The following is a 27,060-nucleotide window of genomic DNA, read 5'->3' on the forward strand; positions in this document are numbered from 1 at the left end:
TTATTGATAGGAGACAAAATAACTAGCTGTGAGTACAACGACAACCATACTTTATAATTATGATATTTCAGTGATTGTTGATTTGACAGAAATCAAGTTATGCTAAAGTTGCTCCAGGATTTACAAAATGTATACTTTGCATAGAAAAAGAAACTCTTCACTACGTCAGATTTTGCTAGTGGAGACAGTCAGCATACTGTATGTAGTAGTTTGGTTCCCTGGTTACCAGCATACATTAATAGGACCTGTCCCAATACTTATGTCCATTGTTAGTAGATCAATCCATCTTGAGGAAGATTAATACTTGATCTTGTAACACCCAAATACTACAAAAATATAATGTGGGCCTATAAATATACAAACATTGTTATTTTAGTGCTTCCCCTTTCGAGATAAGATTACTCAATCTGACAACGGTACTTGTTCTTTCAACTTTTTTTTTTGCGTTCAGTTAGAATACTGGAGCGGGTTCAGAACATTTTTCATGCCCCCTAAGTCATTTGAAGATAAGGTTCAGGAGTTTTGACTTTGAGTGCAACCAAAAGACATATTTAAAAGCTAAAGCAAATCATTCTTCTTCTTAGACAATATTTTTTTTTTTTTTTTTTTAAGTTTAGTTTTTTTAGTTGAATCTCATTTTGCATGAGACTTTCTCATGTATGAGGTGATGTGTGCGATAAAATAAGGCACAGAAATAGTCGGTTTATCTGACAAATCCAAGGTAAGACAGGTTCAACGGTGATGGAAGCAAAATATTTTCACAATGAAAATTGACAGAAAAGAATGAATCACAGGACGACCGCACAGACACACTCTCACACACACACACACACACACAAACACAGACAAGGATAAAGACACACACACGCGCATGATCCTTTTGGACGTTCCGCATTCTTAATCACAAACAAATTGAACTAATCCTGTCATGCAGTTCTCAAGATCACACAGGTCTGACCAAATCCACTGAGTGAGACTCCCATTTTGTAACATAAACTGCTTGTACTATATGTCACCATGTGTATGCTGGTCTACTTACTTGAAGGCATTGTATAGGTGTCCTCCTCATCTATGATCTCAGCATAGTCGTCTGTTTCTGTAGAGCCAAAGAGACAAAGGTGACTAAAAGAGAAGATTGAAGCCTCAAATGTTATTACAAAAAAAAAAAAAAAAAAAAAAAAATCTACTAAAATAAGGTATCACCAGAAATTACCAATGAAGTACAAATCTTTTAAAACAAATGATGAACTGAAGAAATGATTGGACACAATTACCTGTCCAAAAGAATGCCACCATATCCAACTCGGAGCACATGCACAACAATTACGGTCAAACTAATGTGCACGCAAGTGATGGGGACAGAAAAGAGTGATGTGCAGTGGTGAGAGGCAGACACAAAGAGGAAAAGGGAGGGATGGAAATGTTTGTTCTTTCCAGAATGTGTTACAAAAACAGGTTGAGTCATGGAGAAAGCAGCATCAGTTACTGACGCACAGATGGATTCTTTGAACACATGCAGTAAGATCAAATCAAGCAGGAATGTAAAAGAAATGATATTGTTTACCATCGCCACTATTGTGCCCTGCAGAAGCCGCATGCAGCAAGAGATGCATACAAAGAAGGGAGGAGAGAATTTGAAACATTAGTACGCATGAGCAGTTAGCTCCAGATCCATTGCATTGATTAACTGGGAGTTAGTCAGAGGTTAAGGACGCTTAGGAAGTTAAAGCTGAGTGGCAGTGACTAAAGCTCTCCATGCAAACATATGGTGAGAGAGAGAGAGAGAGAGACTCTTCACTGCAAACACAGAGGGGGCTTTATAAGGGAAACAGGGGGCACACACACACACACACACACACACATCCACAAAGCCTTCTGTCACTCTGCAGTCATTCACAACATTATACTTAGCAGATGCTGACAGACACTGAAGAAGTCAATGAGTCTTCTACCTGACACACAAACCGCTCTGGTTCGTACGCCGTCCATCCGTTTTTCCATCCGCCTCTCGTGATTTGATACCCTGCGTCGGACAAAATTAAGTTACACCCTGTCATGTGTCATTAACATGTCATGTTGATTAGGAAATAAGAAAACTGAATATAGAGTTTTGAGATTTTGCTGCATTTATATTATCTTAAAAATAAAGTCAGATGTGCAGAATGTATCAGAAGTTGCCGTACTTACTTTGGGATGGATGGTAGCGCTCTATCGCCCTCTGCAAGACAAAACAGAGATACCGTGGTGAGCGGTAACACATCGCTATTTGCAGACAATTATTTTTAGAAAAATCCATACGAAGGGTTGGTATTCAAAGTGACAAGCATCTCCAGTCAAAAGCAGAGTTAATTATCTGGTTGGCTGACTGTATTGTTGTACTATATTGACAACATTCGAACACACACACCAGCTCATTTTTTTTTCATCTCCGCAGAAAACAACCACTGCTGTGGCAATAAGCCTAAAATCCATGGAAGTGGCAATGTGTTCTACCTTTGTGGACTCTGACGATGAAGGAGTGACTCGTTGAGGAGAAGAGTCGACAGTAACCGTCAATCAGGTCAGCCATGTTTTCCGCTGTAGTCAGCGAAGCTGTCGTGACTGTGAGAGGCTGCCCAGAAACACAGAACACACAAACATTAGCCTGATAAGCAGCACAATTTTATAACAAATAACATCTTCCAAAAGTACACATCCACACACGTAAATTTGGTCTCCCGTGCACAGAAAAAGATAGTTATGACGTGATGTCAACATGTTTTTCCACTCGCACACTGTTCTGCCATACGCCCACCATCGACATACACATGCTGACATTGTCTACATCTTTACCAGGAAACTGTGTCACTCCGAGTTAAAAGGAAAAATAATGAGTCACAAGCATGTGATGATGGTTACATGCATAGGTTACACAACAATTCTGATGGACTTTCCGTCACCGTGAATAAAGTCGACAAAAAACCATCATTTGACAATTTCGACGTGACAACGAGGTATTACTTCTGTGTGTGTGTGTGTGTGTGTACGTGTGTGTGCACATGTGCTAAAGTGTGCTGTCACCTCCGGAGCTCCTGCTACGTTGAGCTGCAGCATGCCTTTCCTGTCCTTTTCCTCCAAGGGTGAATACTGGATGGACTGAACCTGGTTGAAGTTAGCTAGATGGGTGGGCTGGAGACACGAAAACAAACCACACCTAATTATCGTCCAATAGCTATTGAAACATCAAAATGAGGAGGAAACATGTCAACTATACACGCAAGAAAAACCAGTGGAGGGCAGTGTAGTGAACTACAATTAACTTTTTGTTGTCCTGGAGCAAGACACTTGTAAAGGAAAATTTTAATCTCATTGATGCTTTCCTGGTTAAATCATTTAAAATTAATAAATTAAGGGCTCAAAGAGGAACAATAATGAATAAGCTACCGCTGGCCCCTAATTCTAGAATATGACGATGACTACAGTAGTGCGATATGTAACATTAGTTATAATACTGTAATATTGACTCAAAATTGAGAGTCATGTTAAAGCTGATGATAATACTCACCATTGAGCCCTTGTCTGTGAGGTAGCTGATTCCTTCCTCTGGTCCGATTGCTAACTCTACTGATATGACCCAGCTGGACTGAAAAGACAGAGAAAACAAGCACAATATAACTTTTCTTTATTTTTTCATCCATATCATATCATATGATAATTTACTCAACTGTACCTCTACAATCCATGTTATCCCAAACTATTCTTTTGTCTAAAGTTAATGGCCCAGCAGTAGAAAAGAGTAAAACACTGTGTCTGTTACTTGGTGGAACATCCTAAAAAAAAAACTTATTTATTTATTTTATTTTGTTTTATAACTTGCACTGCACTACGCCAGCAAAACGTAAGGAATAATATTTTCAATATTTTCCCCCATTTCCCTCGTACAAAGACAATATTGTTAAGATTAGTTTGACACTGTCAGGGAGATATCAAATTAACAATACAGTATGTTTATTATTGTGACTTAACTGTTCAGCTATTCATGACATCATACTTCCTGTATGTATGTATCGCAGTGCATTTCTACTGTATAGCACTATAAAGTACAACTTAAATAAGTACATTGTTAAATTAATAACACTCTCCCGACCTAAAGTGGTGTCCGGTGAGAAAGTAAGACTGTAGGACAAATGGGGACAGGTTTAATCTGACCTTGTTTGGTTCTGGTAAGTCATTAACATGATAGCATTCCACACACAGAGAGCTAAACAAATTCCGGGCTTCCACGAGAATGACATGATACGGCTGGGAAATGTGTGAATGACCTTCACAACCCATCTAAACGTGGAACGTTTGGACTCTGAATTGAATGCTGTCCTACCCCTAATGCACATTTGAAGCACTCCTTGTCGAAGTGGTAGATGGGAGAGATGATTTCAAAAAACTTGTGGATGCTCTGCTCATCGTTGAGGTTGGCGAACTGCTTAAACGTCTGCTGGATATGCTTACGAAGCGTCTTTGCCTGAGAAAATTGTGAAAGAGAGACATTTAAAATACAATTAAGTATCTTACTACACGACCAGACCCTTGAAATATTTTGCTGCACGCTGCCAAAGCTGTGTTCAAATTCCATTCATCCATTTTTTTAGTCCACTTATAGCCCTCAGAATCACAGGAAACCTGAGCCTATCTCAGCTGACATCAGGCAAAAAAAAGACAGACTACACCCCGGACTGGCCTCCCGTCAATCCGAACCCATGCTGACTGCACAGAAGTCAGGTGAGTGAACAACTACGCCCAGACCGTCTGTCTGTGACTAACATGTTCAGCTTTATCCTACATAATCACTTATCCAAATACCAAGGCAAATATCTGTTGTGTCAACATTCATTCAACCAAAGTAGCCAGCAGATCAGGTTATGTGGCAATGACCAAGGACATGTCTGCCATTAATCCCATTGTTTTGGTCTTACCTTTAGAGAGTCCAGCAGGCTTTTGGGGAAGAACCTTCTCAAACCAACATCTTTCCTAAAACAAACAACAGCATCACCAAATATTACGTTGGATAAGTGAATATTCACACAAATTAGACAATGTAATGAAATAAATGTTACTCTAGGAGTTCATAGTTGGATTTCTTGTCAAGCGCATTTCCTGGCATCTCTCTGAAGAAACGCCTGTATAATCGAGGGATGATTGCAATTAGAACCAACACAAACCAAGAAAACCAACTTTTTAACTACATGGCAAGAGGTAACACTTCTGTGCAGTTGTCTCACCTTATTTCGAGACAGCCTAGTTTCAAAGCAACCTCTTGATCCACTTGATCGGCGATATGTTGCATGTAATCACTCTTTACCTGTTGAAAACAAAGTGTGACAGCACAGCTTACAAATGTTATACATCTTTATTAAGGTAAGTCTTGATTTAAGGCAGGAGAAAAAGTGTTGCAAAACATAAGCTTTGTGGACTTTGTAGGAATTTGAACTATTATCTTTGAGTTGATCTACTCGTATCTGCTTCTTATTATTCTGTGTTGTCACACCTGGTGATAGAGGTAGTTGAGCGAGGGTTTGTCTTCTGAGAAATGACTGAGGTAACCTTTAGGAAAGTAGCGCATTCGTAGCTCATACCTGAGAATTGAAGACAGAAAGTCAATGACAGTCCAGACATTATATACCTTCACGCGCAACACAATGAATAACACTGCAGCATCCTGATTCTGTGAAACAATGACACAAACCTTTCTTGTTATTGTCTTTTTTTGTTTATAGAATGACTACTGTACAGATTAAACTAAAAGCGTGCAACCACTTTACATGGAACTTACTTCAAACCACCCATACATACTGTCGAACGATATGCACTAGCATATACAGTAAAGACTACACCGCAGTTGCTCCAGGCTGGAGGACAGGCACATAATAAAAATATATCAAAAAAAGAACTGACTTATTTTTGTGTATTTTAACAAAGCATACTCCTCAACATTGCACCAGAGTCCAGTAGGTGAAGTTTAAACCTATGAAGCGAAACGCAATTCGCTTGAAAAAAGCTCAAAATGCAGTGTTGTAACCTTACTATGCGATTGATATAAAGCAGTGGCTACAACGGAGGGAATTGGGTCAGGAGAATTGTGAGTAGGGGAGGCTACAAGCCTACAAACAGATGAGAGAGAAAATCAAGGCCCAGAACAAAATGAATTAAAAAAAACTTGATCAATAATGAATGAAGCAAAAGGTGGCACAGAGAAGAAAAAATAGACATGTTGGAAAGCAGAGAGCCAGAGTGAAAAATAAAGATGTGGGAGGAAAAAAGGACTCAGATCAAAGTGGAAAATGGTAAGCGCAGCCACATGAGACAGACGGAGAGAAAGTAAGCAAAGGGAGATAGAGAGAAGTGCGATAGAGTCGGTCTTTCCCTTGGGCTGCTGCTGCCTCCGTTCTAACAATAGCTCAGCAGCAGCAGCAGCAGCTCCTGTGGGCTTGCAAGCCTCGGAGGCACTACTCTTCTGCTTCACGTGAGCAACTTAGTCATTCAAAATTCATTACAGCAATGAGTGCAATGCATCCAGTGAAAGATGATGTAGTCAAATAAGGACACATCCATGCAATTACAATTTACACGTTGGTTTAAGAATGCTCTCAAGGCTAACATAAGGTCCTTCCACCCCTGAAAGAGTACGTCATTGGGTTGCTTGCCCAAAACAACAGAGATTTGAAAACAAACAAAAAAACTGAAATTGTTTTAGGCAATTGGGACCACACGACTAAGCAAATAATCATCTCAGCATCCACATAGGGTAAAAAACACAGATGAAAGGAGAAAACAAAATAGATCGTTCACCAAAAAATGGGATTAATACTTTACAAAAGAAACATTTCCCCCACTTAAACCAAACATGTTTTTTTGTTTTATGTCATTTCTTATTCATAAGTGGACGATGACATTTAAACTTCATTAGGTTGTTTTCTGAGTGAAGTGGCTCTAATTAGCTATCCTGAGCTCTTATGAGATAAATACATTCGTAAAATCATAACTGCACATCTTCTTAACTTTAGAACCTTTGCAATGTCTATTGTGAACTGGCGCTACATAAATAATTGACTTAACTTCATAATATTAAGCATCTTTGGGTCCCTTGAAAGACACTATATTAATACAGTACTAGTTGTATTAGTTTACTGCAGCTGAATATTATTATTATACAGTGAACTCCGATTCACAAATGACAATACGATGAAAAATATACCCATTCCCGCCTATTTGCGTATTTTTGCACTGTTTCTATAACGCCCTGCTCTTTAGAAACAAGTTTAATGGAGGAGTAGCTACAGTGTTGGCCACCATCTGATAGCCAGCCTGCTTGACAGTAAACAGCTGCGTGATAGAAGATTCTAGTAAAGGTCCAACATGCAGACAAAGCTTGTTGTGGGGTTGACGCCAGAGAAAGCAGTGTGGAACTTCTCAAAATGATGCAGAGAAAAGTCCGGATTGGCATTGGCAGTAGCGGAAGTTGATCAGCTGATAACAATTGGCTGCTCAATGTAAGTTACAGCAAGATAGCTAAAGATAAATAAGAGTGGTTTGCGATATGTATGTATTTAAACAATGTCTATGCGTCACTGAGTCTAAAACATAATGAAAGATCTGATAAGAACATATAAGTGGTATTTTTAATGGATTGCGAAGCAGCTGCATACGCGCCAGCGTGGTTGGTGGTTTGGGGTATACAGTATTTAGAGTTACAATTTGTTTTAAGGTAGGTGTCCATTAGTAGTAAATGTTTGCTATTCACATCGGGCTTGGTCCCTAACCCCCACAAATAGAGTGTTCACTACAGAAGCAAAAGCAAAGAACAAACCAATTGTACCTCCACTCCTCTTGTGGGTGCTGTTTCTCATATTTCTCCCTGACATGACAGACTCCCAAGTCAGGATGTAACCAATGACGTGCGTCTGTGTGCAGATGGGTTAAACGCAGGCCAAGTGAAGTGACACAGCGCAATTTGTGGATTTCGGCTATCTTCTGAATGACGCCCTGTTGAAACAAGGAGGAACAATGTGAGGGGCAGAGGTGATGACGAACACCTAAAATTCATATTCTAACATACCCTGACGTCCGTAGCATCTCCATGTCTGATATTACTCGCCCAGGTGCTGGGTTCACTATTTGTCTCAAAGTAGTGGAAGATCTTCAGAACCCTGTCCAGAGAACCTGGAGTCCGCTCAAGACCGCCAGCAGAGCCGCTGGTACCAACACCAGTTCCACCGGAAACCCCGGAGCGGGATTTCACTCCACACCCACTTGCTGCGGAGTGATTAAGGTTCGGCTCCAAGTAGGAAGACGTTGCCATGCCTGACTCAGATGTTCTTACTGGGGCTAACTGGCCGTCATATTCTGTGGGAAAACAAAGAAGACAGGTGTCTTTGAAATCAAACAGTTTGGCTCAGTCTTATGTAATTGCAGACCCTCACCGTCCAAGGCTTAAAGATTTATCATGTCTATTTTTGTTTTTAATATTTACTTCCTTGGTTAAATATATTAAGAAACTTCAATTCTTTGAGTTTTTAATCATTCTACATAACCACAACAAAGTTACAACCTCATCTGATGAGAATTAATCCAAATATAAACATCTGGATATATTACATTGGTTCTTTCAGGTTCAAAGTACATTTTCAGACCATGCATATGTTATAAGGACACTGCAAACAAAGAAACAAATAGGCAGATCTTTAAGAATTTAAAATGGTTTCCATTGTCCCCTCCTTTGGTGAAGTAATTTGGCCCACATCAATCAAGAAGACCAAACATCACAGGAAACATTTACCTCAGAGAGTGCTCATCTACTCATTTTATCCAATAATGTCAGGTCAACAGGAACAGCATTTTACATCACCTGACTAAGTTGTCAGCGAGGACCAGGAACAGCGTGGATCAATGCTGGTTGGCCATTACCCGACATTCACCTTGGAAGTGGAATGTTTTGGTTCGTTTTAAGTTGTTTTAATGCTTGGCCGGACATTAGCCATCATGCAGCTAACGTGGAACTCTCAACGACAAAGGAATATTGACAGTGAGCCTTACGTACATGGGTCTTCTATTTATATCGACAACAGCTCTGCTCTGCTATCTTTCTCCTTGACTTGTACTTTTCCCCTCTTTTAACCATTTAGTTTTTGTTTTGCGTTGTGCAAAACCATTTCACACGATTTACAGCGCTTTGGCCCTGACAGTTTTTGGCTGAGAATATCGGGGCGTTTGGAATTCAGCCGTTTGTCTACGATGCTACAACCACGAGGCGCTTTGCCCCGACATGGAGCGAGCCGGCATCCTCTCGCCGTAGAAAGCAGTCCTGGGGAGCTATAGAGAGGGACGAGAGAGATCCAGCACTTAAATGAAATAAAGTGAAGCGAGAGCGAGGACAAAATGCGACAGAGGATTTGAACCATTCTGTCTGTGTGAGTTTTAATCGCCAACCGGTGAACTAACGGCTGTTAGAAGCCTGCAGTTGTTTGCTTACGTTCAAACTTCAGTTTGCCACTATCGGGAGTGACGTCACCCATCCCCCCAAACTGGTCAGTGGAAAAGTCCATCTTGTTCCTCTCTCTCGTCTATGAACAGCTTCACACAACATGTGGACTATGCAACAAGAGGGAATAAAACTCTTGACCTCCTCTATGCCAAATGCCAATGTGACGCGAGCTCTTTAATGAAAAAAGAATATTTATTTCAATTACTATTACATTTATTGTGTTTTAAATTTGACCTTATGCATAGCACTTTGTGACAGCTGTGGTTGTTTTTTTAATAGTGAGTACTATCTCCGCTACCTAGGTAGTTTTTGGTTTTAGAAACAGTTTTTGCTGCAATACACTAATGACAGTGCAACTGGCAGAGGTGTGATTGGTTGTGATGACAAACGTACGCGTTAGATCATAATCATAACAATCGTGTATTGCTTTCATCAATACTGAATACAGTTTATAGTACAAAAAGAAATAGTTTCCTAATGCTGTATACCGCAATCTTATGTAACTAAAATGTTTTTTCAAATCCAAGTGATACATTTGTCAAACAAAAAATTCCCCCCCAAAAAATGGTGACTCAATTAAGACAATGGCTGCAACTATTATTTTAATTGAATAACCTTCTGATTATTTTTTTAGATTAATCGATGAATAGGATTCATTTATTATTTTATTTCCATCCCTTTAAAAATGGGACATTATTTCAAATTCACTATGAGTCAGCTACTGATTTGGTCGGTAACGTCAGAAAATAGGCAAAAATTTTGATAAATGCTTTCCAAAGTAAAAGATGTTCACAAATGTCTTACTTTAATAAAACACAAAGTCTGCTTGATTATTATTATTATAATAAATGTATTATATCTAATACATAAAATGATTATTACTGTCAAGAGACTAAATTTCAGAGGATTTAGACGATTTTAAATTAAACAAAAATCATTGTCGATTAATTTGATTACAGATTAGTTGATGATTAATTTATTCATCATTACACCTCTCAGATTATAGAAGATTAGTATAGTATATTATATGTATGTATATATATATATATATATATATATATATATATATATATATATATAGTATAATCAGCAGTAACAAATGTCTGACACAATGCATCACCGAAATAACAGTCAGTGGAGTTGGAGATGACTCACATCATAAGCAGAGAAGACCCCTGAGCCAATTCTGTTTTTGCATTCACTGCTTTCACCTTCTATTAAAATAAAATGCATAAAAAATATTGCATAATATAGAATTATAATATATATATATATATATATATATATATATATATAAACAGACAATGGGGGGCTGTTAAAAATCACTAATGTGAGACATGTAGAATGTTATATGACTGCATGTTATTGTGCAGCGCTGACTGTATAATACGCAAGTGGAGGTTAAGGGTAGTACTTCATATAGTCACATGTAATGAGCTTAAAGTGCTGACAGTTTGCCAAATGCAAATATCCTGATTCATTACGGTCTTAGTACTAGGAGAAGGGAAATGTTTTTGGGGATAAGCACTCAAACACACAGAACACACTGCGTGACTTTGTGTTCGTGTGTGTTTTATACAAGCTACGAACTGGCCGGTCAGCAAATGAGTCAATAGCAGCTCGGAAAAACCAATGACACAAGGTCCTTTTACACAGACCTAATAGGCCCACAGTTCAACATAAATCAGGTGATTTTAAGTAAATGAATTCTGAACCAGGGGGAAACGCTGCGGTCCAAACTCAGACAGAGTGAATGTGTTCCGTGAGCAAAGGATGCAGTGTGTTCTTCTGAAGCATTTCCTCCGCTCACACCTGCAAGGCAGCTAAGTTGGCACTTTAAATCTGGCTTCTGACAGCCTGACGGGCTTGGAGGACATAATAGAAATGTCGAGCGCAATCTGGTGTTCAATGACCTTTCCAAACCTCTTTCACTGTAACTGAAGCAGAAAAAGTACTGTCGTGTTTAACAAAAGCAGATTTTGTAAATCTCTGGAGGCAATATTCACCCACCATCCACTTCCACAAATTATCTGTTATAGGTTGTGGTTGGGTTTTTTTCTCAATTCTCTTTCTGTTATAAATTATATCACTGTATATCCTTCACGTTTCTACATTGGGTTTTGTTGATGTCCCAGTAGGCCTCTGTGCATCGTAACTGCAGTTGTACAACAATACACTAAATTGGGACATTCCTGAGGCAGCAAGTGAACTGTAACCAAATTGAATCACACGTATTTTATGGCTCATCTTTTAAACTGTTTACTGTTGTACATAATTCATCAAATTACATTTTCACAGCTCCTGCTTGAAAATGATCTGGATTATAACCTCCTAGTTTACCATGATCAAAACAAATAGGTTTTACAGGAGACACGTCCACATGTTGCCTGCTGGACAGGCTTTTACTGTACATACTCTCAAGCAAAGCAAGATATATATGTGTGTTGATTCAGTTAACCACCAACATCCCTGGTTTTATGTGGCCATTAATTCTTTACTACACCATCAATAGCAAATGACTTTATAAGTTTATGAACCTTTACAATGTCAGTGCAATGTAAACAGTTGCACAACAAGCCCTCCCATGCTAAAATCTATACCAATCTACCATCAATCTAATCTGTTTCAGAGAGAAGCTTTTACAATGAGTTGGCAACATGACAGGGGAATCTTTCAAATCCAACAATTTGCTCCGATAGACTGGCGTTTCCAGTAAACCTCAACAGGTAGTTGTAGAAACTTTTGTCTTCCATATCTGCTTCAGGTGATGTCCCTCCACGCTTGCCATACTGTTGCGTGGGGCCTTGGGAGGCTGAATAAACGACGCTACAGTCTACCGCAGCACACTTGTCTGGCTTTCCTTCTTTCCACATACAAATACAGTTCATATTTTACAGGAAAGTTGATTTGAGATACAAATGATTTGAGTTACAAGTGGTCACGGAACAAATTAAACTAAAGGTTAAGGCACCACTGTTGTTGAAATTTACATATTAACAAACCAGGTTCTCCTGGTACTCATTTTAAAGTTAAGACTATACTTCATTATACTTAAAGCACAGCTTATTAAAATCATTTTGTGAAGTTGAAATACCTTAATTAAGACTGGTACATTAATATATTGAGCTACTTCGTGTAGTAAACATTGTTTCACAATACTTAGTGGATCAAAGGCTTTAAGTAGCAGTCATCAAAAGAGGTATTGTTATGTTTTATTTTCGTGCTACGCCACCAGGGCAGTCTTAAATCTTAGGCTGAATGTATTTGTCAGATTTATTTTTTGTTTGTTGGCAATACACACACACACACACACACACACACGATAGGATAGAACAGCTTCGGACAATGATTTTTGTCATCTGCAGGTATTGACATCAAGGAACTGGAACCTCCAACTGCTTACCCTTATTTACCGGACAAATGCGCTTACAAAATCAGTTGTACTGCACTACAATATGGCTGTTCAGTTCTGTTATGTTTAACAAATCTCTATATGCATGCCCTCGCACATTTGCAAAGAAAATCAAGTGATAAATCAACTCGGCCACGCGGGCAGTCAGGAGGCGGGCAGGGGGCTGCCAGTCCAACTGCCCCCTTTTCTCTGCGGGCTTCCACTGACTGACAGCAAGCTTGGTGAACCACAGAGGTCTGGAGAGTTCAGATTTGGCCCAGAACCGCAGCAGTGAGATGGTTTCTCTTCTTATCTAATTGCTATCTGGGTTACTGGCACAATCCTGGGGGAGCTTCTTCTTGGCCTCAATGTATTTTTTTTTTAACCATCCGTTTTATTTCTCTGCAGTTGCTAGTTGCTCCCATTTGTGTCCTGCATCCTGCCCTCTCCCTTTTACTCCTTATACGCAATCCTTGCCCTTTTAACTGAAGCCCAGCAATGCCCCGACTAATCTCCTCCTGTCACTCACAGACCTTCTAGTTCCTTCCTTTACATCTAAATATGATCCTCCGGTTGTATTGAACCACCTCGCTTCTTTCTTCCTCCCACTCGTCTTACTCTCATCCTCACACAATTCCCTCCCCCTCCCCCTAATGCCTTCTGGCTCACCGTGCTAAGGATGATTGTCTCTGTCCGCAGAAGATAAAGACTCAAAGCACACTATACTGTATGTTTCAATACTAAACTACAACTACTACTACTAATATTCATACCAAAAATGCAAATGTCAATGCAGCAGCCTTTTAAACAATTCCAAGAAATCATAACTACCAAAGCAACTAACAACTTCAGTCTAATATGACAACTTTGAGCAGTCAACAAGAAAGGAATTAGCACAGTAAAATGATTCTACAAATTCATAAAACATGCCTCCTTGTGCTCTGGATACATTGTGCGCCTACACTCCATCCAATCAAGTATTTATGTTTAGGCTTTAGGGTATCAGGTTTACTTTCATTTTATGTGAACCAGATTTGTTTGAAAAGACTTCTGTACATACTTGGTAAAGGATGCTGTGCGTAGATGCACACCCCTTTGCTCCAGCAGAGTGGGATGCAGCCATTGTTCTCCATTTGTTGTGTAGGGGACGCTGTTCCAATCTTGGCCACAGCATCCAAATGAAATTGCTAGGCACTGAAATCAGCATAAAGCCTAAATGCGGTGGTGCCCTAAGCGTTTGGGACTACTCAATGAGTATTCCTTTAGAGAAAAAAAAATATATATATAAAATGCCTCCATGGGAAAAAAACTAAAGACAACACCAATCCAAAGATTGCAGTCATTGTTGCGTAGGAGTGAAACTGCCTTTAAGAATTGGGGCGGTCCATGGAGCCAAGAGGACAAATGTGTCAAGTACTACTGGGGAAGCAAGTAAATAGAGTCAATGCATTTATCCTGTAGCATCAATCAAGTGGTCAGGTATGAGACATGCTCGATGTGATCGAACACCGTTTAGCACATTGCCATTAAAAAAATAAAATATTAAAAAACTCCAAAACCACTGACGACAATGTGGCATTATTCTCTGGTGCTGTAATTTCATGCCAAAAGATTGCTGCTCACTCCTCGAGTCGACAGCGATCAAACATCAGCTGGTGCAACACCTTTAACCAGGAAAAGTCCATCATCACTTATCATATAAAATGACACTGACTCCATTCATGAGGAGATCTTTCCACCGCAGGCCATCCAGCAGTTAAATAAATCCGCAAGAAATTTCAGAATCCGATCTTCACGCTGCTGCTGTTTATCTAAATAATCAATCCTTGATATGAATTCCAAAGAGTGCAGGCTCCCAGCAGTCATAAATATCAGGTTGCAGGATCATGGCATCAACGTTATAATACACTGACAGCGTTCAGTCTCAGGGTCCACAAAAGGTAGGTGGCTTGATGTTGTCATTCCACAAGGTTATCAAAAGGGAAGAAAGCGAAGCAAAACTGGCATCAGGAAATAACGTGAATGTAGGACAACGAAAAGTGGAGCACAATGAGAAAGAGATCGACGGCAGCGGCTGACTTTGAGGTGAGCAGGAAACACAAGAGACGAAAAGCAGGAAACAAGTGACTAAAAAGAGTGTGGAAAAGGTCACATGAGAAAAGACCACAGAGACGAACGAGCTCAGCTTTACATCATGCAAACCGTCCAGGTAAATGAGGTCAAGCAGGTGTTTGATGTCACAGAACAACAAATTGACAGAGACCAGACGAACGATGGCGGGAGCAACCAAAGCGGAAAGAAAGCATGTCCCAGAAAATGTTGCAGAAGCGGGTTGAGGGGAAATGACGCCGGAGATCCATTTCCAAGTCAGGCGCTGTTCTGTAGCAGCGGAGATCCAAACATCGCCTCACGGGCTGCCGCAGCTGATCACGAGCGCAGTGTGCATGCAGTGCAGTGCTTCAGCTGTGAGTGGAGCGCAGTGTGTGCGTGTTTGTTCAAGCTTGAGAAAAGGGCTTTACATAGGCAAAAGGGTGAACGTGTGACTCCAGATAAACATGGAGGTGACAGCAAGTGGAAGATTGATGGGAGACCAAGCAAGTATATGTCAACTAGATACCACAAAGAAAATGTGTGAGGGTGCAGGATGCTCCATTATGTCTTCAAGTGAAGGCTGCAGTATTAAAAGGTGGTAACGGGTGTGTGTGTTTGCCGGTTTGTGCGGTGTTGGGAGGGGTTGGCATTGAGTAAGACGCCACAAGACTAATAACCAAAAATAGATGCTAAAATGTAAATAGGATCACCCACCAACTTGGACACACACACACACACAAGGATTTTAGCAGGTCCAGAATTTAGCCACTGAAAACATTCAAAAGATACATGTACGTTCACTTTTTCTGTTTGTGTGGTTAAATCAGTTTGGGTTTCAAACTGAAAATGATGCGACTGTGTTTTTTTTCTACTGTACATGCTCTTGTTTGCATGTAGTTTGCGTTGGTCTTTTAAGCATTTGACCCTGTTTATGCTTGCGCTCTCCTGCACTCACATCAGATGTTGTACTTTTAAGATTGAATTGCCGTTTTTGTGGCTAACTTGCCATCTATCCAAGCGGAAACATTGAAAAAGAACCATCTGGCTAACAATGGCCTGTTGTGATGTTGACAAATGTCCTGTTAAAGTAAACGGCCCCGTGGCTTCGATTTTTTATTATGAGGAATGCAAAAATACAGTCTGTTCGATTGCACATTTGTTATAATCTTTATTCGCAGGCAACATCCCATGTCTTGTGATATGAAATTGTCACCATAATGTCTCTAACTACATTTTTAAGCAGCCAAGCACTGACATAAATTGGTCAGATAATGCAATTACTACAAATATTTGTACCTCACGTAAAAATGTTGTTACCCATGATTATGTACTATGACAAATGTTTAATAAAAGTTTTTTTTTCTTTAAAAGATACAATTCAATGACTTTTGAAGCACATTTTAGATTCATTTTGTTGGTTTTCACCACTTAAAAAGCAAAGTATTTAGTTTGATAGCTATTTGATGGAAATTAGTGAGCATTTATGCACATTAGAACTTTTTCTTGAATGTAAATCATTAAAATGTAGCATTTTTAATTATTTTAAAGTATATGTAGAAACCCGGAAATCAATAGATTGTCTCTTATATTGATATAACCCCTGATTTGAAAAGAAATATATATATATTTTTTTTTTATTCTTGCAGTGAAACAAAAATGCCTCTGGCCCTGGCTTACCCCCCAACATCTAGATCTCGGCCCGTTTTACATAACATATTTTCACACCTAAATTGCGCCCAGGGAGAGTGGTATAGTGATTAAATGCTATGTTTATGATGTGCAGTATTCCCAAGGTTAAACATGTCGCAGCCATTGTGTACCAAAGCAGCAGCAAGAGTGCATCTTCTCATCAAGTTACAGGACACAGCCCTGACGTCAGCTCTGGGACACATTTACCGCTGAGGTTTGCCAAGTAAAAGTTAAGAAATGTGATTTATGTTTGAAATCTTCTCCAGAATCACATACACTTCCCTCCAAAGGTTTTGGAACAGTGAGGCCAATTCCTTTAGTTCTGTGTGAATGAAAACATTTTGGTTTGACATAAAAGGTGAATTGAAGAGATCAACATTTCAGTCTTTGTTGCCATTTGTTTGCAATTGGATTTAATATACACTAGGAAGATAGCACTTTTTGTTTGAACCCACCCATTTATCATGAAAGCAAAAGTATCGGAATGTGACTGTGTGTTTTGCTGTCCAAGTGTACCCTACTACAAGAATTATTCAAGCAATAGTCAACACTGAATGCTTACGCTCAGATTTTGATTTGTGATTTGGGTACGCCGAACACATTGACAAAAGAAAATAGCAGCAGTTATGAGAACTGTGATGAAAGATGGGAGGGATCACAATCTACGGATCGCCGAAGATTCCATGAACAAAAAGTACAGCGGCAAATCGCTCATTAGCAAGATGAATAGGAAGACCAGGTTGTAATTTGCCAACAAGTACGGAGAAGAGCCTCGAGAATTATGGAATGGACTGATGAGACAATGATGAACCTTTACCAAAGCATCGTGATGGAAAGGAAGGATCGACTCTCCAGAGCAGCACTGCAGAGTTTTCATGTTCTTCCTGTGCTTCTATGTTTTATATATATATATATATATATATATATATATATATATACCTGGAAATAAAATTGTGAACTGTTGATCTCTAGTCTCAGATTCGTCTTTTGGTGTTAAAGCCAAATGTTTTCAGTCTAGAGCAAAAATAAAGGAATTGTCCTCTGTGTTACGGTACCTTTGGAGGGGAGGGGATTTCCAATTCCAAATATACAACATCCTACTGTAATACGGTTACTTAGCAACAGCCAAGGAAGGCTTACAAGCCATAAAGTCTCTAGCTTTACTTCTAAACCTAAATCCATGCCAGGAAACACACACACAAAAAAGCACTCGTAGAAAGAAATTGCAATTCCCTCAGAAGAAGAGTGGAAAGGCAAAGAGATAACTGGGAGAGCTGAAAGGCAAAAGATGAAAACAAAAAATAATCATTTCAAGGAAGATCATAGCACTGCTTTGACAACGATCCAAATGGAAACTTAGCAAGATCTTTGAGGTGATATCCATGTCACCATCACTTCACCATTGCTTTCTCTTTGCAAATATGGTTATTTGGCTGAGTTAGTATCAGTTTATTAATTAAATAAATTATCCAGCTGCCGAAATATTAGATAATCTATTCAGGATCCATACCTTACATAAGAAAGGTAGGGCACAAGTGTACTCACCCGCATAGTGGGATATTCCAGAAATAGCTGAAACACAAAAGGATTAAAGAGAAATTACTCTTTGGAATCTGTTGAATCACTCCATCTTAATTTGATGGCTGAGAATGATTGATTTATATAGAAAGACATGTAAACCATTAATATAAATGATAAACAACGCTGAATAACTTCATGACCATGATGCAGTAACATACAGTACTGTGTATGCAAATGATTTAACTTTTACAAGCCCATTCATCACTTTATTCCATTGCTAGTAAAAACAGCGAGTGATGCCGTCATTCATAGGATTAAAAAAAAGCAAAAACTCAGCGACCAAATGCTATTCATGTAATCTGAGGGGTTACTGTCAAATACTGTACATTACAAAATAAACATGATTTAAAGAAGAAGAAGAAAAAAAGCCGCCTCAAACGTTACAATGACGAATCTGCTCGACTAATGAACGACCAATAGTGGTTTATGAGAAACGAAATTAGATTCTACGGTTCTGGTTCTTGACAGCGAGAGAATAAACCTGATATACAGTATATTGAAAATATGAATATAATATATATTGAATCATTGACTTTTGTCATTACAGAGGCACTGTAATGGAGAGACAAGTGATGATGTGATGATGATTCTAAGGACCCACGACTGACAGGGGCCCAGGAAAATAGTCTTTTTAATTTGTGGCATTGATGTTGTGGGGCCGAAAGTGATTTTTTTTTAAATTTATTTATTTATTTAAAAAAAAATATATAATTTTAATGGGGCCCCAGAGCCCGGTCAGCTCCACTGTGCTTCCATAGAGGCTAACACATATACGGCACTTCAATGTTTTCTGGTGTTAAGATAAAAATAAATATGAGCCACTGTTGACCTTAACAATATGCTCACATTCACATAATACTGCCTGTTACCTAATACTTTGATGCGCATATAGTATTTCCCACAAAATACAGCAGTACTGCCACACATCACATCCACAAACAATGACCCAAAATTAAAAATGGTCATCTAAGCAAGCACAGAAACATCTGCCACTGCTGCTGCCTCAAATCTTTTCATTCGCGTAAACACTCCTACGCGTGATGCTCTTCGCCTTCTTCGTTCTCTCTCCAGCTGTGAGTAGAGAATGACCGCCTCTGGCTGCAAACCAAGAACTGACGCCACTCTGAGGGCATTGCACAACAGTTTTTATTGTGGCAAAACCAGATTTGAATAGCCGTCGTGATCATCCGCTCGGAATGGACTACAGCGCTGGATATTACGTGGGCCTCTAATGTGGGTTCCAACTTTCACACAAAGCAGCAGTGACTATTTATTGCACTGAAGTTGAAACCAAGGCAAAAGAAGGCTCTACTTCTTCACATTTGGTAGGAAAACGCTCCAATGTGTCTCGATATGAATCCGTCCTCCAGAAATTTTTCCAAAAAATATATATACAAACAAATGACAATGCAAAACATTTTAGCACAGTTACATAAAACATATGGACGGCTGGTGGCAAGGTATAAAGAAGAACCCAGTTAATTTTGGATCAGATCATAGAATTATTATTATTTTATCACTTGCAAGTTCAAATCAAATAATGCATATTTTTAGGGATTGTTGCTGTTTGGCAGCGCAACAACAATCCAATTTTCAAATACCTACAGACATCATTTTTAACAAACTGTCTTCAAACTTTTAGGGATTATTGAAATGTTATCTGATCCGAGAAGTTTGACATAGGTCAAAAGTCATCAGTACTTGCTCTCTGTTAACATTCCACTGGATGCAACTTCTGCAAATGCTTTGGAGCTGCATTATGCAACTTCAAAATTACAGTACGAAGCAATACAATTGAAAATAAAATACTAAAATGGCTAATGAATAGGACGAAACAGATAAAAGTCCTTGCAACATAAACTGGGACACTGGATAAGTGTTTTACAGTAGGTGAAGGAATTCATTTCAGCACAGTAACCTTGAGCCACTGATGGTGTCGCCGTACATTCGCCTGACTTCGGTGGTTTCATTTCTCACTCAAAATCTAAGAGTGAATGTTTCTCTGTCCCTATATGTCCTCTGCGACTGACTGGCTAGCAGGCCAGGGTGTAGTCCGCCTATTGCTCCAAGTCAGCTGGGATAGGCTCCAGCTCCCTGTGACCCTGAACAGGATAAGCGGGATAGAAAACGGAGTGACTAATAAAGCAACCTTGACTGACCAAGATGCAAGATATCACTATAGTGTCCACAAGTTATCCTTTACTAGACCAAAGCTTTAGCCTACATAGTAGTCTAATCAGTACTGAGTACCAGTATCGATATCAGCACTGATACCGATACTTTAATTTTTTGGTATTGTATTTGGGGCTTCCCTAGTAACAAGTAGTTTTGTAATGCCACTTTGTAAGGAGACATTCGAAGCAGACAAACCGACTTTTGAATTTGCTTCAGTGGTCTACATGTGAAATGTTAACGTAGACTACGGTAAGTAATACAACTCCACTGGACATGCATGTAGTAAATTTACACTTTGCTGGAGAAGACACAAACACTACTGCAGTGGTGTGTTTTGCCATTTCCATTTTTGAAGATGAGCGTTTTATTTTTTTAGTGCTTAAACGTAAAACATGAAGCAATCCCTTTTAAAAAGTTCCACTCTGAGACCCGTTCTCAAAAGTTTGTGTACTTTTCAGTTGCCAAAACACTGGTGTCGTATAAGCAAGCACCCAAAGTAACACTTTTTTAAAATCCATCCTTATTTTAAAACAGTCCAGGGTAAATGGCCGACAAACGAATGATATCAAAAGCCCGTTTCACAGTGACCATGACGGCTCGGAGGTTTCTGCATTTTCCCGAGTCGCTATGCTGTGTGAGCAGCACCAACATGGAATGGGTATTGTATATGCCACACCAGATGCTGACACCACAACGCATCTAATTAAATGTTTGAGGGAAGCAAAGTTGCTGTGTGAACCCATACAACAGACACAGCAATGCCCTTTTTCCCCTTTTGTGTGATTCTGTATGAAAAGACAGGCAAATAAATGTCAACTCTACTGTTACGTCTCTGGGAGCATTTACCTACAGAATAACAGTCACTGTAAAAGTCCAAAATATGCTATCTTTACATTTACTTTCAAGAACTGCACAGTCCGCATGAAAATAGACTCAGCATTACAGGTAACCAATCAAAACAAAACTGCAAACAACACGGGAAAAACTGTCTCGGCAGGCTTAGAAATCACAAAGCAAATATCCGAAGCAACACATTTCATTCCTTCCCATCCATTAATTTGTCAAAGCAACCAGCCAGTTTTATCAAAGAGAAACAGAACAGGCTGACACCATATCAGAAGTGTCCGTGTCCTTGTTTGCGCTGCACATTCAGCCTGTGTGCGAGGTTTCCACATGCAACTGCTTGCACGGTGGCGACCAACGCAAATTCCTTTGCAGCCTTCAGCCTGTCAGACCCTCTCTACCTGCCGTCCGCCGAGCACCGGCACACCAGCCCAAATAGACCTTCCCGAGCCTTCTTGCCACCTACATACCTCTATTGGAGCAGCCTAGAAAATCCCAGAAGTGCATGTTGAAAGCCTTTGGGCAGGCAGAAGACTACACCTCTGCTCTAAACTTGTATGTATTCCCCTTCTCCTCCCCTCTTCACTTCCTAGTTGCGCTGTATGTCGTCATATAGCAGAGGGAGGACACCCACCTTCCAATTCACACACCTTTGAGTGTCATAACAGATGCCTCCCTGCAGTCGATTTGTTTCTCTTCCCATGGTGCACCACTCCCCCTAACCCCCCCCCCCCCCCCCCCTTCCAATTTCAACCACTAGCCCCTGTCCCTCGTCTTTATTTCCCCGTGTCAGAAGCCAGACAGGTGTGACCATCGATCCAACATTGTCAGTGTTGCTTCCTGGATCCCTGCCTCTTTGGATTAGTGGCAGAAACTCGAGAAGTGGCGCCGTAGGTCACATGGAGACAAGCCCAAAGCTAGTAGAGGCATCATTTTTGGGCTAGAAAAAAAAAAAAGTCTAGTCATTGTTAGGCAAATTACAATTTAAATGAGGAAGACTGGCGGCACGGTGGCCGACTGGTTAGAGCATCAGCTTCACAGTTCTGAGGACCGGGGTTCAATGCCCGGTCCCGCCTGTGTGGAGTTTGCATGTTCTCCCCGTGCCTCCGTGGGTTTTCTCCGGGCACTCCGATTTCCTCCCACATCCCAAAAACATGCATTAACTGGAGACTCTAAATTGCCCATAGGTGTGAATGTGAGTGCGAATGGTTGTTTGTTTGTATGTGCCCTGCAATTGGCTGGCGACCAGTTCAGGGTGTACCCCGCCTCCTGCCCGATGATAGCTGGGATAGGCTCCAGCACGCCCGCAACACCAGTGAGAAGAAGCGGCTCAGAAAATGGATGGATGAGGATGACTAGCCGCATGTGTAAGCAGCCGCTTTGCTGAAAAATAGACGATTATAATTACGAGACTGCAGACGGTATCAGTGAAAGCGTGAATCTTAGCACTAACTCGACAAACAATGTCTGACTATTGGAATGAAAGAACACAGTTGATACGATGGTGAGGGCAATTTCCTGACGATTCACCTCGTAACAATAAAAGCTGACACGTCCAGGAGTAGTGGTGAGTCACGAGTGCCAACAATAGCCTTACTTGTATATAAAGACGAACATATGATCTTAATGAATAAGTGCTGATGATTATTATCTAACCTTGGGAGTTTCAGTGGGTGTCTTGTGAGCATGGGGCACCCAAAGGACAATGTAACAAATGACATCATAGGTTATTCATCTCCACTTCAACACACGAAGCAGTTTAAACTGGTGATTTGTGGCAACTGAATAAAATTATTAATATGAGTGCTGTCAGCAGTGTCCAATTCTGTGATTGCACACACAGCCAGTGACCCATACACTTGAAGATGATTTTAAAACCTCCTTTTGTCTCCAGAAATACATGGTTGCAACAATGCATCCCACTGGGGACAGCTCATTTTGATACAAAACACATGTTTCAGAATTGTTATTGTGGATGACATAAATCATTGTGAGTGTTCCCCTTTGCACCCAAGTTACCAGAGAAGCCCAGAGGGGTGGTTTCGGCCACTGCACCACTCACTACTGTCTGCTAGGAATACAAATGACCGCACTATTTGACTTACAGAGCGCGCGATATACCTCCAATATCTCTCCCCAAGTCGGCAATAACACAAGCCCCGCGCAGCATCCAGCCCATTGTCTGACTGTTAGCCCTTCAATGCTAAGCTATCCCAGCTAACGGTGATCCATTCCCACCTATTCCGCTCCCAAGACGGATCGATACTCACCCGCTCAAGGCTCCCGGAGCCAGGCCGCACCTACTTCCAGTCACCGGCCACCTTTTCCCGGTCAGCAAGCTCGGCTTTTACACATGAAGTCCGACTTTTGGGAGGCTGAGGCTGCCCGCTGTTGGCTCCCTCTCGCCTGTCTGAGTGAGTCCACAACAGCGCCGTTCCCGGCTGTCGGTGTCACTGACGCGAGTTAGCAACCGAGACGCGACGCGACGCTACAGCTGGAGCGCCGAGCCTTTCCAACATGGCCGCAGTTGTCAGGAGGACTGGGGGCCCGGGAACGTCCACACCACCGCCAGGGGCCCAAAGACTTGCCTCAGACCCCCGGTAACATGGATGTATTCTTGTTCTTTTTTTTTGGTTTACATACGTTCACATAAGATGAGCACACAAGCACAACCTTTGTTCTTATCATGTACCATGTCAAGAAGAGAGAACACTGCTACCCAGGTTATTACGCACAATTTGCCTTCAAAGGATGGGAGATTCTCCTTCCAGCAGCCAGTTCTGACCTGGTAGTCTTACAAAACTAGAAGCTTTTGTCAAATTTGACTACATTAGTTTTCCCCTGAGATTGTCTGGCGACCAGTTCGGGGTGTACCTCGCCTCTCGCCCGAAGTTTTTGTTTTTCCTCCCAAACGTAACACTAGCCACGCAGCCAGCCGTCAATTTGTTTTCTTTATAAAGCTTGCAGTCATTAGGTTTGCAGGTGAGCTGAGCCGATCCCAGCTGACTTTGGGCGAGAGGCGGGCCACGCCCGGGACTGGTCACCAGTGAATCACAGGGCACATGTAGACAAACAACCACTCACACGCACGTTCACAGTCACACCTATGTCCACACCTATCCACGCATTCGCCCTGTATGTCGCCAGTCAACTGTCGAGACAAACAACAATTCACATTTGCATTCGCAGCTATGGACCACTTCAATTGTACAGTCTTCAATTTACCTGCTGAATCTTTTTTTTCGGAATGTGCGAAGAAGCTGTAAATTCCCGACAGGAGGGCCCGCGACCTCTTGAATGTAAAGAGCGTGCAGCCCACACATGCACTAAATACTCAAAATCTCAATGCACACTTAAGTTTCGGAACCGGAGCGTCGTGTTTTGAGTCCCGCTGCAGACAAGAAAAGAAAATGCAACGAGCTGTTGGAGAGATGCTACTCTGCAACGTAAACTACAGTGTGGTTGGTATAGAATAAATCTGTGCACTTATGTTATTTACTCCAATACAGAAGTGCAAATATAGTGCTAACTTGTTCAAATGCCAATTTATAACCAAATGCAATCACATCATATGTAATCCACCATCCAAATATCAGGCTTAGACGCAATAACAGCGTGATGAAATGAAATTTGATTCTGTTGAGTGAAGTCATGGTACGAGAAGAGGAAAGAAAGACCAGTGGGGCAATGTGCACATTGTGCACATTCATTTTGAAATCAAAGAAAACATACAAACTCTTATGGTGACAATTTTAAAGTAGACATGCACTAAATAAAGTGCACTTTCATTTGGTCATGTATTTTTTCCATCACTCAACCATATTGAATGTGCACGTCGCGCCATCTGTTGACAAAGAAGATCACAAAGGACTTCTATTTTTTTTTTTAAATTTTAACAGACTTAATTTAGTCAACAGCATAATGTTTCGAGTAGATAAAATAGTCATAATCTCACGTGAATGTGTTTATGGCTGATTTAATTGTTTGGCTCCATCCCTCAGTCTACTCTCAATCCAACCAAATTCACTTGTTGAATGAGTGAAACTACCAACGCAGAAAATAATATGCATTTAAAGATGGTATATTTATGGGCCCTTAAGCATGCCAGAGCAGATGTCTCGTGTTTAAATAAATTCTGAAGATATTGCTTTCATAAATAATTAATCACAGCGTGCTAGTGCAAAGAGTCACTTTGTAATCCAGATGCATCCCCCCTCTTGAAACATTCAAACACAAATACAGTGGGGATGGAAAGTATTCAGACCCCCTTAATTTTTTCACTCTTTGTTATATTGCAGCCATTTGCTAAAATAATTTAAGTTTATTTATTTCCTCATTAATGTGCACACAGTATGCCATATTGACAGAAAACAAAAGAATTGTTGAAATTTTTCAGGTGTTTTTTTTAATTTTTTTTAAGCAAACTCCATGCGGGCCTTCATGTGTCTCGCACTGAGGAGAGGCTTCCGTCGGGTCACTCTGCCATGAAGCCCCGACTGGTGGAGGGCTGCAGTGACGGTTGACTTTCTAGAACTTTCTCCCATCTCCCGACTGCATCTCTGGAGCTCAGCCACAGTGATCTTTGGGTTCTTCTTTACCTCTCTCACCAAGGCTCTTCTCCCCCGATTGGTCAGTTTGGCCGGGCGGCCGGCTCTCGGAAGGGTTCTGGTCGTCTCAAATGTCTTCCATTTAACGTTTATGGAGGCCACTGTTATCTTAGGAACCTTAAGTGCAAGAGAATTTTTTTTGGTACCCTTGGCCAGATCTGTGCCTTGCCACAATTCTGTCTCCGAGCTCTTCAGGCAGTTCCTTTGACCTCATGATTCTCATTTGCACCGTGAGCTGCAAGGTCTTATATAGACAGGGGTGTGGCTTTCCCAATCAGTATAATCCAACACCGCTGGACTCCAATGAAGATGTAGAACCATCTCAAGGATGATCAGAAGAAATGGACAGCACCTGAGTTAAATATGAGTGTCACAGCAAAGGTTCTGAATACTTATATGACTGTGTGATATTTCAGTTTTTCTTTTTCAATAAATCTGCAAAAAATTCAACAATTCCGTTTTTTCTGTCAATATGGGGTGCTGTGTGCACAGTAATGAGGACAAAAAAATGTACTTAAATGATTTTAGCAAATGGCTGCAATATAACAAAAAGTGAAAAATATAAGGGGGTCTGAATCCTTTCCGTACTCACTGTACGTGCGATTTTCAACGTTGACAGCTTGTGTTTCCATTTGTATCATCCATTTTCATCCACCCACACACCTAAACACTCAGTGCATTCATACCGCTGCATATGATTCTTTCTGCACATACAGTACATTCATTCATTCGTACACCGACACACAAACCATGTTGAGAGGGAGAGTGACATCGATTTCATGATGTATGCAATGTGCTGGGCGTGTCTGCATATTTAAAAAAAGTCATCCTATAACCCCACATTTGCAATATTGAACTCTTGCAAGTTGCACCTACTCAAAATTAATTAAAGTCAACGTGTGTGTGCGTGCGCGTGTGTCATGGACTTTGCAAGGATGGAAACCAACGAGAATTAAAAGAATAATAATAATTTAACACAATTTGATTTAATGCAGACCATCTGGGAAAGGACAAGGCTTCAAATAAAACCATAAGCCGTATTAAAAACATCTCTCGTGCTATGCCAGATGGATGGTATTCATGTTGATGCTTTCCACGAATAGTGTGGCTCAAGTACAATGTGCAGAGCGCCATCTAGTGATCGAAAGGAAGAAACACTGCTACTAGTA

At 40.5% G+C, this 27,060-nt stretch overlaps 1 protein-coding gene across 15 annotated transcripts in view; it reads right to left on the bottom strand.

Annotated features, from left to right (window-relative positions):
* The window catches only part of LOC133479796 (focal adhesion kinase 1-like), a 47,087-nt gene extending 23,258 nt beyond the window's left edge, over positions 1-23,829 (bottom strand). For 2 of the 15 annotated variants that reach the window (XM_061777208.1, XM_061777204.1), the window contains exons 1-15: positions 13,966-15,301; positions 8,090-8,376; positions 7,850-8,016; positions 5,522-5,609; positions 5,256-5,335; positions 5,091-5,153; positions 4,950-5,004; positions 4,358-4,498; positions 3,545-3,622; positions 3,061-3,168; positions 2,494-2,611; positions 2,188-2,218; positions 1,953-2,023; positions 1,565-1,582; positions 1,040-1,096 (exon numbers count right to left, since the gene is read on the bottom strand). In XM_061777208.1, coding sequence (XP_061633192.1) covers positions 1,040-1,096; positions 1,565-1,582; positions 1,953-2,023; positions 2,188-2,218; positions 2,494-2,611; positions 3,061-3,168; positions 3,545-3,622; positions 4,358-4,498; positions 4,950-5,004; positions 5,091-5,153; positions 5,256-5,335; positions 5,522-5,609; positions 7,850-8,016; positions 8,090-8,376; positions 13,966-14,038 — 1,435 coding nt within the window. In that variant the 5' untranslated portion in view covers positions 14,039-15,301. Of the gene's footprint in view, positions 1-1,039; positions 1,097-1,564; positions 1,583-1,952; positions 2,024-2,187; positions 2,219-2,493; positions 2,612-3,060; positions 3,169-3,544; positions 3,623-4,357; positions 4,499-4,949; positions 5,005-5,090; positions 5,154-5,255; positions 5,336-5,521; positions 5,610-7,849; positions 8,017-8,089; positions 8,377-13,965; positions 15,317-18,230; positions 18,258-21,754; positions 21,958-23,554 lie in introns of those variants that run through there. The other 13 variants (XM_061777210.1, XM_061777205.1, XR_009789072.1 and 10 more) reach the window with 13 other exon arrangements.
* Positions 23,830-27,060: the final 3,231 nt, after the last annotated feature.

Source organism: Phyllopteryx taeniolatus, chromosome 6, assembly GCF_024500385.1.
Source record: "Phyllopteryx taeniolatus isolate TA_2022b chromosome 6, UOR_Ptae_1.2, whole genome shotgun sequence".
NCBI lineage: Eukaryota > Metazoa > Chordata > Actinopteri > Syngnathiformes > Syngnathidae > Phyllopteryx > Phyllopteryx taeniolatus.